The sequence below is a fragment of the Ovis canadensis genome, chromosome 21 (assembly GCF_042477335.2).
Source record: "Ovis canadensis isolate MfBH-ARS-UI-01 breed Bighorn chromosome 21, ARS-UI_OviCan_v2, whole genome shotgun sequence".
Taxonomy (NCBI): Eukaryota; Metazoa; Chordata; class Mammalia; order Artiodactyla; family Bovidae; genus Ovis; species Ovis canadensis.
Genome location: NC_091265.1, coordinates 44,937,710 through 44,950,112, shown reverse-complemented (window position 1 = coordinate 44,950,112; position 12,403 = coordinate 44,937,710). Strand labels below are relative to the sequence as shown.

Below are 12,403 nucleotides of genomic sequence, written 5' to 3'. Positions count from 1 at the left end.
AAAAAAATATTTAAACTTGATATTCTGAAAGAAAAATAGGTTTTTAGAGGATTTTTCTTATGACTTTGAAATGTTTTAACTAAATAAAAGTCGTGGGACTTCCCTGGTGGTCCAGTGGCTAAGACTCTGTGCTCCAAATGCAAGCTGCCCAGGTTCGATCCCTACCAGGGAACTAAGATTCCCACATGCCACAGCTGAAGATCCATCCATTGCAACTAAGACCCAGTGCAGCTAAATAAATAATGAAAATAAAACAAATATTTTAAAAATGAATGAAAGTCATAAAGTGGTTTAGTTTATTCTTATTTGTTTTTTCAAGAGAAATATAGTATGTCCAATTTAATTTGTTTTAAATTGTGAATGGAAATAATCAAAATAAGCAGTAAAAACACAAATAATGATCTCCATTTCCCCATGGCAAAAGAAAAGAGAGAAAAACATGTTAAGAACAAGAGAAGAAAAGAAAAAGGGGAAAAAAAAAAGGAGATAGACAAAAAGAGCAGGACATGTTTTATATATATATACACACATATATATATACAGAAAAAGAGAAGATGTACAAACATATATTGCTACAGTTATAACAAGAGGATTTCTACATTAAACAAATGTAAACACCAAGAAATAAACATTAAGAAGAAAAAAACTTTTCTTTGATTAAATTCATTAAGGTCGCTTTTCCAATAAAAGATGCTATCCTGCCTTCTCAATTCTTCCCAAACTTCTTGGAAGAGCTGCCTGCCCTCACTACATCCTCCTGTCCTGGTCCACCCACTCCTCAGCCTGCTGTAAGGTGGCTTCTGTGCCGCTTCTCCACTGGACCCACTCTGCCAATAACATGCACGTTGTCATGGAAACACCGAATCCTGCTCTTCTGTCCTGCTTCCCCACCTACTTCCAGGACCACCATCCGCCATCTTTTTGGAGTGACCTTCACCCTCTTTTTCTTTGGGTAGCCCCTGGTGTCAATGACTTGTCCACCCCCTTTCCCACCTCACTCCCTAGAGAACCTCTGTAAGCCTTATCACCAGAGCTGGCAATAGATTCTGAGTAAGTATGTAGCATCTAAATCTGATGATCCTACTTTCTCTTCTATGGACCTTGGTACTTGGTATCTTCTTGGACTTTGAGGCCTCTCTGTCCATCTGCCAGGTGGACAAACTCATTTTCCTGAGTTTTCCACTGTTCCCACGAACTCCTGATGTAGAAATGGAACCCATCCCCTTTCTGGGCACATGGCAGTCACTGCTGAGCAGGTGGGATCAGAAACCAGGCGGCCAGAGGAACAGAGTGACTGTGAGGGATGAGGGTAGGATGGCGATTTACAGACGTGAAGGAAGCAGGAGGTGAACCAAGGGTGAGCTGAGCTGAGAGCACTTGGTGTTGCGGGGAAGGAGCCAGTGGCCAGGAGGGAAGTGAAGAGGGAAGCTTGGAGGAGAGGGGAGGACACTGCATGCTCGGCAGGAGGGCGTGTGGAAGGACCAGGACAAGAGATGCCAGGAAGAGAGGGGGGAGGGGACACCACCACTGACAGGGAATTAGCACTTAGTGATCTGATCATTGTTTTCCTTTTCCGATATATTTATTACAGAAATCTCGACCTTTGCAGCAAAAGGTTGAAATCTTCAGGTCCCCAATATAGTAATTTGAAGACATACAGAAATCATAACAGTCCAGTTCAGTGTGGTTGAAGTTCCACCGACCTGGAAGAGAAGGACAGTGACTCTCAGCACCGTAGAAACATACCCGGAACCTCCCCCGGACATACCCAGTCTGGCCTCCAGACTAGGGACATGTCCACCTCCCAGGGAGGGCCCCTCAGACTGCAGCCCCTCCCCAGGGTCAAGAGTGAGGCGCCCGCTGGAGCCAGAAGAACCTGGCTTCGTAGCGTTACCTTTCTCTGAGAAAAGGAAGACATCTCTGGTTCTGCAGCCGGGACCTTGTTCCATGGTACAATTGCCTTTGCCCTGCAAACACTGACCTTTCTTAAAATTTTGGCAGACCATACATAGTGTATCTGGAGCTATAGAAAACAGAAGCAAAGGTTGATTACAGAGTCGAATGGGCTGATATTAAGGTGGGCTAGAACACTGGTAGGGTCAAGGGGTCAAGGCAAAAGCAGGATCCTAAATATTTCCTTCCAATATACTCTTAAAGCTTGGGAACATTTGCATCATATTATGACCGTGGATTCTGTAAGGACAGGTGTTTTTTACCCAGGGATTTTTTTTTTTAATTATTTACTTGACTGCACTGGGTCTTAGTTGTGGCATGTGGGATATAGTTTCCTGACCAGGGGTGGAACACGGGCCTCCTGCATTGGGAGCACAGTCTTAACCACTGGACCATGAGGGGAGTCCCTACACAAGGATTTTGACTCTATTAAAAATAATATGAAAGCTGTCCTCTTAGCTATGATGCTATTATGAAGAACACAATGAGATCGTCTACATACAGCCACCTGAGGCCACACTCTAGTAGCACATACTGACCGTGCTGGCCCCAAGGTAGGATTGCAGTCTCACAAAACTTCCCACCGTACCTCCCTCCCTACAAGGAAGCTGATGTCCAAACACACCTAAGTGACAATGGAAATATTGCCTCTTGTAACAGAAACATTGGTTCAAGATGACCTTTCAGCAACCTGTTCCTGCTGCAGCACTGCCCCTTGGCTGTGTCTTTATGGAAAGTCTGCAGCAACCATTGACTCTGCCTCATAGGGCCAGCCCAGCAAAGCACTAATCGGTCCCCCTTGAGACGGGGCCCCAGCCCCAGCCTGCCCCCACAGAGGGACTGACCCCACTCTGAGACCTTGGAAAGGAACCTGAGCTCTTTCCCTGGGAGCAGTCCGGGTGGGGACAGAAGAAAGAGCCCTCAGATCCTTGCCGGTCAAACCATCCCACAACCTCGTCCTTGACTTTGTCCCCTCCCGAGTGGGTCAGGTCATCAGGCGGGCGGTGCTGCTGGGCCCAGCTCCACATCCTCAGCCCTGGCCCAGATCCCACAGGGACTCACCCACTCCTTGGAAGAACACGAAAGGGAAGACCCCCAGCAGCAGGAGCAGCAGTAGGAGCTTGTCCATCTCGGTCTGGAGGTGCAGGGGGTGGAAAGGTCAGAAGTGGCTGGAGCAGGGAAGCAGAGTGCCCAGGGAGGGTGAGGATAGACCGTGCTTGTGTGCAGGTGAGAGAAGGCCACGCACTCTGGACAGAGCCACCCTGGGCCATGGGCAGGAGCTTCTTTTTACACACCTGCCAGTGGGTGTTTCACAGCCAAGTGGACCCAGGAAATGTTCCCACAGGACGAACCCCCTTGGACACTTACAAGGATGTTATCCAGTGGGCCTGGAAGCTGTGGTGGTTCTAGACACCCCCGTCTGGCTGCTTCCCAGAGAAGCTTCCTGTGCTGGGATGGTGCCTGAAATTTGGCATGCTACAGTCCATGGGGTCCCAAAGAGTCCGACACGACTGAGCGACTGAACTGAACTGAACCAATCTCAAAGTAGATGGACCATATAATTTATTCTCTAGAGTGAAGCATTAACCTGAGAATGTGACCAGATCATTTTCTGCTTTCCACTATCTTTTCCTAGCTTCCCCAGTGAAACATGCTAAGTCGCTTCAGTTGTGTTCCACTCTCTGTGACCCTATGGACTGTAGCCCGCCAGACTCCTGTGTCCATGGGATTCTCCAGGCAAGAATACTGGACTGGGTTGCTATGCCCTCCTCTAGGGGATTTTCTGGACCCGGGGATCAAACTCATGTTTCCTGTGGCTCCTGAATTGCAGACAGACTCCTTACCACTGAGCCACCTGGGCATCCTCAGAGATAGATAACACGCCTCTTTCCAGTATCACAGTATGCGTTGTGTCCTATGCACTATTATTATCAATACAACCTTCAGGTTTGCATAGACCAGGGTGGGAGTACCACTATGGAAGAAGAATTTTGTTCTTTGGTGGCTCCAATAATCTGTTCATATCCTGTTTTGTCCATTTTCTACTCCTTCCTCACCTTCTGCTCTTGCACAGTGATGACGGGGGTGATGTGGGACTCGGGGCCCCGTGGGCAGCTCTGGAACCCCAGTATCCTGTGAGAGGGGCTGCTGAGCATACAGGGGACCCTGGACCATTCAGCAAAGTTCGTCAGTGTGGGGACTGGGTATCAATGACGACCTTCGCCCACGCACCCCACACTGCTGCAGAAGCTACACTGAATCACCTTTGTCTCTGGAAGGCGATGGAGGGGAGTTCTCTCCTCTGACAATGTGGGAGGAGCTGGACTCCCAGTCTGTGGCACGTGGGGGCTCTGGGCCCCTTTTCTCCCTGATTGCTTTCAGGGCTGGCAGACCCTCATGCATTTGTCCTACTATTCTCGTTGAGTCAGAAATAGGGCTGAGCGCCTGCTCTGTACCACGCAGTGTGCGGAGAGCTTCTGGTGAATGGTGAGAGTGATTGTCAGGGTCTCTGCCATGAAAGGATTATTTTGATGGAGGAGAGAAGGGAGTGGGAGACCCCACCCCCCACCACACATTGGAATAGTTTCTCTAGCCCTCAGCCTCCACATTGGGACCTTGCTCCATCATCTTTCTCCTTCCTTTGGCTGGATCTCCAAGCATGAATATCATTGTTGGGGAACTGGCTATTTTTATAAAATGTGAAGACACTCCAGAGAATATAAGTAGCAAGGACAAATTGAAAGAGTAACATTGAAACATATGCATTACCATATATAAAATAGATAGCCAGTGGGAATTTGCTCCTTTGCTGACGCAAGGAGCTCATCCCGGTGCTCTGTGACAACCTGGAGGGGTGGGATAGGGTGGGAGGTGGGAGGGAGGTTCAAAAGGGAGAGGACATATCTGTGCCTGTGGCTGATTCATGTTGATGTGTGGCGGAAACTAACACAATATTGTAAAACAATTATCCTCCAATTAAAAAATAAAACAAAACTGACATAGCTCTAAAAGAATTGTAATTAAAATATAAGAAAAATATTTGCACCTTCTTTACCTTGTGTGGGTCACCTAGTAAGTCCATGCCAATGACCAAGTGTCTGTAAAAATTCTCCTATTCAGTCCTGGAACAGTGATCATCTCTGTCTATATAAATCCAACTTGGTGAACACAGGATCTGTGCTTTTAGGAGCTAGAAAAATAAAAGAGTTGAATGTGGTAGAAATTGTTTTATACATCATAAAATAAAATAGCCATCTACCTAGCCCTAAGGTCTTGATTACTTCTGTTGTTTGGATAGGATTTGCTTCTGCATACTTGTTTATGATGTGTTTATGATAGGTTAAAGATAAATCTCTAATGATGTATTTGCATTTGTAGATCCTGGGTTTTGAAAATACAAAATAAGTGTTGTTGTTCTAACTACTCTCACATTTGCCAACACCGACTTGGCTCTGAGAGGTGACAGGGACTCTTTACTTTCACCAAAAGTGAGTCAGGCTCCTCTAAGCTCTCTTTTTGTCCTGTTTCCTGACCTGGACCGTGTACTTGGCAAGGCCAGCCCAGTTTTAGCAAGAATCTTGCTGGCTCAGTTTTTAGTAAAACCCTCCACCTTGATAATCTGATCAAATTCCTCCTTCCTTGCCTCCATATCTTAACACGCTGCCCTCAGCAAGAATCCTGTTGCTTCAACCTAGCAGGATTCTCATAGATTGATGTTTCCTCTTAGTAATTTTACATAATGATGGCACTCCCTGCCCCAACCAGCCCCTTCTTGGACTCAGAACTGAGTCCGAGCTTTCTTCCCTACCACCAAACTCCGCTAGAGTTGTTCCCTGGAATAAAATCTGCCTTACTGCTGTTAACAAATGTCCTGAGTATTTTTTAAGTTGTTATTGAATTTGTCACAATATTGCTTCTGTTTCATGCTTTGGTTTCTTGCCTGTGAGGCATGTGAGATCTTAGTTCCCCAACCAGGAATCAAACCCACACCCCATGCACTGGAAGGCTAGATCTTAACCACTGCACCAGCAGGGAAGCCCCATGAGTAGTTTGCACTTAGCAGAGGGCCATGATCCTAACTGAGCAGAAACAGAGGGAAGAGGAAGGAAAGCAAGCAGCAGGGGCTGCACCTGCAATGAGTGTGTCCTGAGCCTCAGTGCAGGTGTCCCCCAGGCGGGGTGCAGGCTTGGGTTCTGGGACTGGAGGGGACGTAGTCATGGGGGACGTCTGACCCGGAAGAAATGGCCATTTCAGCAAAGCCCTACCCACAAGAGAAGCTCTTCCTCTTGGGCCTGGAGCAGTGAAATGCCCAGAGAATAAAGAATCGGGGACTGTTGAGGGGCCCAGAGATCTATCTGATCAGGCCTCATGTCCCCCAATGATTTGATAGCAGCCTCAAGGGCATAGGGGTGGCACCTGGGACATTTGTCCTTGTAAGTGTCCAAGGGAGCTGATCCTGTGGGAACATTTCCTGGGCCCACTTGGCTGTGAAACACCCACTGGCAGGTGTGTAAAAGGAAGCTCCGGCCCACGGCCCAGGGCAGCTCTGTCCAGAGTGCGTGGCCTTCTCTCACCTGCACACAAGCACGGTCTATCCTCACCCTCCCTGGGCACTCTGCTTCCCTGCTCCAGCCACTTCTGACCTTTCCACCCCCTGCACCTCCAGACCGAGATGGACAAGCTCCTACTGCTGCTCCTGCTGCTGGGGGTCTTCCCTTTCGTGTTCTTCCAAGGAGTGGGTGAGTCCCTGTGGGATCTGGGCCAGGGCTGAGGATGTGGAGCTGGGCCCAGCAGCACCGCCCGCCTGATGACCTGACCCACTCGGGAGGGGACAAAGTCAAGGACGAGGTTGTGGGATGGTTTGACCGGCAAGGATCTGAGGGCTCTTTCTTCTGTCCCCACCCGGACTGCTCCCAGGGAAAGAGCTCAGGTTCCTTTCCAAGGTCTCAGAGTGGGGTCAGTCCCTCTGTGGGGGCAGGCTGGGGCTGGGGCCCCGTCTCAAGGGGGACCGATTAGTGCTTTGCTGGGCTGGCCCTATGAGGCAGAGTCAATGGTTGCTGCAGACTTTCCATAAAGACACAGCCAAGGGGCAGTGATGTAGTAAGAGGAGGTAATTGGATGGCTTATTTTGAACCAATAATTTTACAGAATTGGCTATTTTTGTAATATTATATATGATTAATGAATTCAGGATACTGTCAGACTCCTTTCAGTGGTATTGGGACATACGTGTTCCTTTGAAGAACAAAATTTTAAATTAAAAAAAAATTATGTTTCCTTCGTGGTATAGAGAAATGAGTAATATAGCAGGAATTGTTTCATATTTTATAAAATAGACTAGTCCTATATAATGCTTTTGTTTCTGTTTTATTTGGAAAGTACTTGCTGTACATCCTTTCCTGGTAGCTCAGTGGTAAATAATCCACCAGCCAATGCAAGAAATTTGGGTTCAATGCCTGGGTCAGGAAGATCCCCTGGAAAAGGAAATAGTAATCCACTCCAGTCTTCTTGGCTGGAAAATCTCATAGACAGAGAAACCTATAGGGCTACAGTCCATGAGATCACAGAGTCAGACATGACTTAGTGACTAAATAGCAACAACGATGTTTACAGAGCTCTTTTTGCTTAAATATGTCTGTACTTTGGATGACTTTTGGTGCTGTCCTTGAAAATCTTTGGAGACCAAAATCTGCCTTCTCATCCTTAAACCAGTGTAGTACTTTTGCCCCATCCCTTTCCCAAGGGATCCTGGTCCAGGGCAGCTATATGGAATGCACTGTGTGTGTTCTGCACAATTGCTCCAGAGCTAAAGGCAGCTTGTGAGCACAGAGCTGGTACTATGGGGGTGTTCAGCCCAGATACCAGGGAACAAAGGCTGAGCAGACATAATCTCTTAGTGCTATTCAGGCGCAAGTTTGGAAACTTCACTCACTTGGTTAGAACCCATACCTTTTTTTCCCCCTCTCATATCTCACCTTCTTGTATCTGGCATATTTCCCAGCAGGTAATGTGACATATGTTCAAGGTTATTTTGGAAAAACAAACAGCTCTAGTGGGGCATCATTCACATAGTATGCAATTCACTCATAAAGTATACACAAAGTTATTTATCCTGAATGGATTTTGAAATTCCCATGTCAAAGACCCCATTTCCTTAAATAGCCAATGGGAGCAACCTAGTAGGGGTATGTCTTTCCCCAGATAGCATGCAGGACAAGTATTCAGAGCCAGGCTTTGTCCCTCAACTCCTAGGTCCTACTGTGTCTTACATACCTTTGTCGCAGCCCATTCTGCCCTGGCCTCCACTTCCCTGTGTGTTTCCCTGCGTGTTTCCCTGCAGCTCCAGCCACCTTGTGTAAGGTCTGCACTATTTTTAAGAGGGGCATATGTTTGTATGGCGAGGGGAACTGCACTGCCGAAGAAGGCCCCGGTTGCAGAACTTCCGATATGTCCTTCTTCAATGTGAAAGGTAATGCTTTCTCTGCCTTGAGCGGGCGCCTGATTCCTGACCCTGGGGAAGGGCTGCAGTTTGAGGGGCCCTCCCTGGGAGATGGACATGTCCCTGGTTTGAGGCTGGGCTGGATGTGGCTGGGAGAGGTTCCAGGTACGGTTCTCTGGTGCTGAGTGTCAACATCCTTCCCATCCAGATGGCTGGCTCTACAACCACACGCAACTGGACTGTTACGACAAATGTAGAGCTTGGAACTTGGTGCGCGGACGCCTCAAAGTTTCAAGTTTTTGCTGTAAAGGCCAAGATTTCTGCAATATGTATAGAGGAAGATCACTGCATTGGAAGAGTCACTAACTGCTAATTCCCTGACCCCTCCCCCCTCTCTTCCTGGCATCTCTTGTCCTGGTCCTTCCACACGCCCTCCTGCCGAGCATGCAGTGTCCTCCCCTCTCCTCCAAGCTTCCCTCTTCCCTTCCCTCCTGGCCACTGGCTCCTTCCCCGCAACACCAAGTGCTCTCAGCTCAGCTCACCCTTGGTTCACCTCCTGCTTCCTTCACGTCTGTGAATCGCCATCCCACCCTCATCCCTCACAGTCACTCTGTTCCTCTGGCCGCCTGGTTTCTGATCCCACCTGCTCAGCAGTGACTGCCATGTGCCCAGAAAGGGGATGGGTTCCATTTCTACATCAGGAGTTCGTGGGAACAGTGGAAAACTCAGGAAAATGAGTTTGTCCACCTGGCAGATGGACAGAGAGGCCTCAAAGTCCAAGAAGATACCAAGTACCAAGGTCCAAAGAAGAGAAAGTAGGATCATCAGATTTAGATGCTACATACTTACTCAGAATCTATTGCCAGCTCTGGTGATAAGGCTTACAGAGGTTCTCTAGGGAGTGAGGTGGGAAAGGGGGTGGACAAGTCATTGACACCAGGGGCTACCCAAAGAAAAAGAGGGTGAAGGTCACTCCAAAAAGATGGCGGATGGTGGTCCTGGAAGTAGGTGGGGAAGCAGGACAGAAGAGCAGGATTCGGTGTTTCCATGACAACGTGCATGTTATTGGCAGAGCGGGTCCAGTGGAGAGGCGGCACAGAAGCCACCTTACAGCAGGCTGAGGAGTGAGTGGACCAGGACAGGAGGACGTAGTGAGGGCGGGCAGCTCTTCCAAGAAGTTTGGGAAGAATTGAGAAGGCAGGATAGCATCTTTAGAAGAACAATGAGTTTAGTAAGTTGTCAAGCATAGGAAGATTTGTGTCTTCTCTTCAGTGTAAAAATGCTTCTGTTATTATGACTAGAAATATCTGTCACCATCTTATTATCACTCTCTGTGTGTGTTTTTTCTGACCTTTTGACCTCTCTTTTCTCCTTTGTATTGTTTCCTCTGTCCTTACCCTTTTCCTTTATTTTCTTTCCCTAACCACTCATGATGCAAGAATATTATCATCTTACTTTACTTTTTTACTATAATCTTGCATTTCTCTTTCATAAATTGAAACAAAATATGTTTCTTTTGTAGAGTCTAAAAATTCATTTTTGTATGATTTTTTTTAATTTCAGTAAATTTTTTTGAACTTGTGAGAAAGTCTTCTGTATATCTACTTCTATTTTCAGAATGTCAAGTGTAAATATTTTTCATGGTATTTTCCCCCTAAAATTGAGGTGAGATAGAAAATAAAATATAAGGCCAACTAGATTAGCCTTTGTAGGGCACCACCTATGCCAGAGCTTTGTCTTTAAACTCTAAAATATAGCCAGGACATGGAAGCAGCCTGAATGTTAATCAACAGATGAATGATTAAAGAAAATGTGGTACATACATGCAATGGAATATTCAGTTCAGTTCAGTCACTCAGTCGTGTCCGACTCTTTGTGACCCCATGAACTGCAGCATGCCAGGCCTCCCTGTCCATCACCAACTCCCAGAGTCTACTCAGACTCATTTCCATTGAGTCGGTGATGCCATCCAGCCATCTCATCCTCTGTCGTCCCCTTCTCCTCCTGCCCCTAATCCCTCCCAGCATCAGGGTCTTTTCCAATGAGTCAACTCTTCACATGAGGTAGCCAAACTATTGGAGTTTCAGCTTTAGCATCAGTCCTTCCAGTGATTATTCAGGTCTGATCTCCTTCCGAATGGACTGGTTGGATCTCCTTGCAGTCCAAGGGACTCTCAAGAGTCTTCTCCAACACCACAGTTCAAAAGCATCAATTCTCCGGCACTCAGCTTTCTTCACAGTCCAACTCACATCCATACGTGACCACTGGAAAAACCATAGCCTTGATTAGATGGACCTTTGTTGGCAAAGTAATGTCTCTGCTTTTGAATATGCTGTCTAGGTTGGTCATAACTTTCCTTCCAAGGAGTAAGCGTCTCTTAATTCCATGGCTGCAGACCATCTACTCATCCATAAAAAGGAATGAAATTGGGTCATTTGTAGTGAGATGGACAGAACTAGAGTCTGTCATAAAGAGTGAAGTGAGTCAGAAAGAGAAAAGCAAATGTATATTAACACATATATGTGGAATCTAGAAAACTGGTCCTGGTGAGCCCATCAGCAGGGCATAGAAGCGGAGACTCAGACAGAGAGAATGGGCAGGTGGACACAAGGCAAAGGCGAGGGTGGGGCAACTGAGAGAGCAGTATGAACGTATATAAACTGTCATGTGTGAAGCAGAGAGCTAGGGGAAGCTGTTGTGCAGCACAGGGAGCTCTGTGCTCTGATAACCTAGAGGGGTGGGATGGGGGTTGGGAGAGGAAGGTTCAATAGGGAGAGGATATATGTACACATTTAGCTGATTCACTTTGTTGTGAAGCAGAATCTAATACAATATTGTAAAGCAATTACACTCCAATAATAAAATACAAACAAAACAAAACAAAACACCCTGTAAAACATCAGGAAAAACTCCATCAGCATCGCTGGTGAAAAACCAACTCAAGTATTCCAGCCCACATTAAGCTTGCCTGGTTAGATCTTGCTATACTAAGGAGAGAGCTTCCCAGGTGGTGCTAGTGGTAAAGAACCTGCCTGCCAGTGCAGAATACATAAGAGATGCAAGTTCAATCCCTGGATTGGGAAGATCCCCTGGAGGAGAGCAGGGCAACCCACTCCAGTATTCTTGCCTGGAGAATCCCATGGAGTGAGGAGCCTGGTAGGCTATAGTCCACGGAGCTGCAAAGAGTCGGACATGACTGAGCTATTTCACTTTCACTTTTCAAAGCGTTATAGAGGACTAGTCTATTTTATAAAATACGAAATAATTCCTGCTTTATTACTCTTATTTCTCTAGACTACAAAGGAAGCAGATAATATAATTTAAAATTTTGTTGCTGTTTCTCAAAGGAACACCTGTGTCCCAGTACCTTTGAAAGTACAATCTTGTGGTATCCTGAATTCATTAGTCATGCATAATAAACATAGCTAATTCCTGAATAAGAGTATTCATTCTAGGAGATCCAGCCAAAGGAAGGAGAAAGATGATGGAGCAAGGTCCTAACGTGCAGGTTGGGGGCTAGAGAAACCGTTCCAGGTCACAGTGCAGGATGGGGGGTGTCTCCCATTCCCCTCTCTCCTTCTCCATCAGAACAACCCTTTCACGGCAGAGACCTTGACAGTCATGCTAATCATTCCCCAGAAGCTCTCTGCACACTGCATGGTACAGAGCAGGCGCTCAGCAAGAATAGTAGCAAGACTCCTACTCCTCCTTGACTCAAGAATAGTAGGACAAATGCATGAATGCATGAGGGTCTGCCAGCCCTGAAAGCAATCAGGGGGAAAAGGGGCCCAGAGCCCCCACATGTCACAGACTGGGAATCCAGCTCCTCCCACACTGTCAGAGGAGAGAACTCCCCTCCACAGCCTTCCAAAGACAAAGGTGATTCAGAGTAAATTCTGCAGCAGTGTGGGGTGCATGGATGAAAGACATCATTGATACCCAGTCCCCACAAAGATGAACTTTGCTGAATGGTCCAGAATCCCCTGTATGCTCAGCAGCCCCTCTCACAGG

At 47.0% G+C, this 12,403-nt stretch overlaps 1 protein-coding gene across 1 annotated transcript; it reads right to left on the bottom strand.

Annotated features, from left to right (window-relative positions):
* Positions 1-273: 273 nt before the first annotated feature.
* On the bottom strand, positions 274-3,489 carry LOC138427195 (prostate and testis expressed protein 2-like). Its single transcript, XM_069566563.1, has 4 exons — positions 3,322-3,489; positions 3,016-3,088; positions 1,895-2,023; positions 274-1,703 (listed from the first exon to the last, which is right to left on the bottom strand). The coding sequence occupies exons 2-4, from the start codon at positions 3,080-3,082 to the stop codon at positions 1,558-1,560; spliced, it is 342 nt and encodes a 113-aa protein (XP_069422664.1). The 5' UTR covers positions 3,083-3,088; positions 3,322-3,489; the 3' UTR covers positions 274-1,557.
* Between the last annotated feature and the right edge of the window lie 8,914 nt (positions 3,490-12,403).

Excerpts from the sequence above, each read along its gene's own strand:
- LOC138427195 (XM_069566563.1), bottom strand. The coding sequence starts at position 3,082 with ATGGACAAGCTCCTACTGCTGCTCCTGCTGCTGGGGGTCTTCCCTTTC. Across the intron at positions 2,024-3,015 it reads CGTGTTCTTCCAAGGAGTGG|CTCCAGATACACTATGTATG; the intron begins GTGAGTCCCTGT and ends TGTTTTCTATAG. Across the intron at positions 1,704-1,894 it reads CTTCCTTTTCTCAGAGAAAG|GTCGGTGGAACTTCAACCAC; the intron begins GTAACGCTACGA and ends CTTCTCTTCCAG.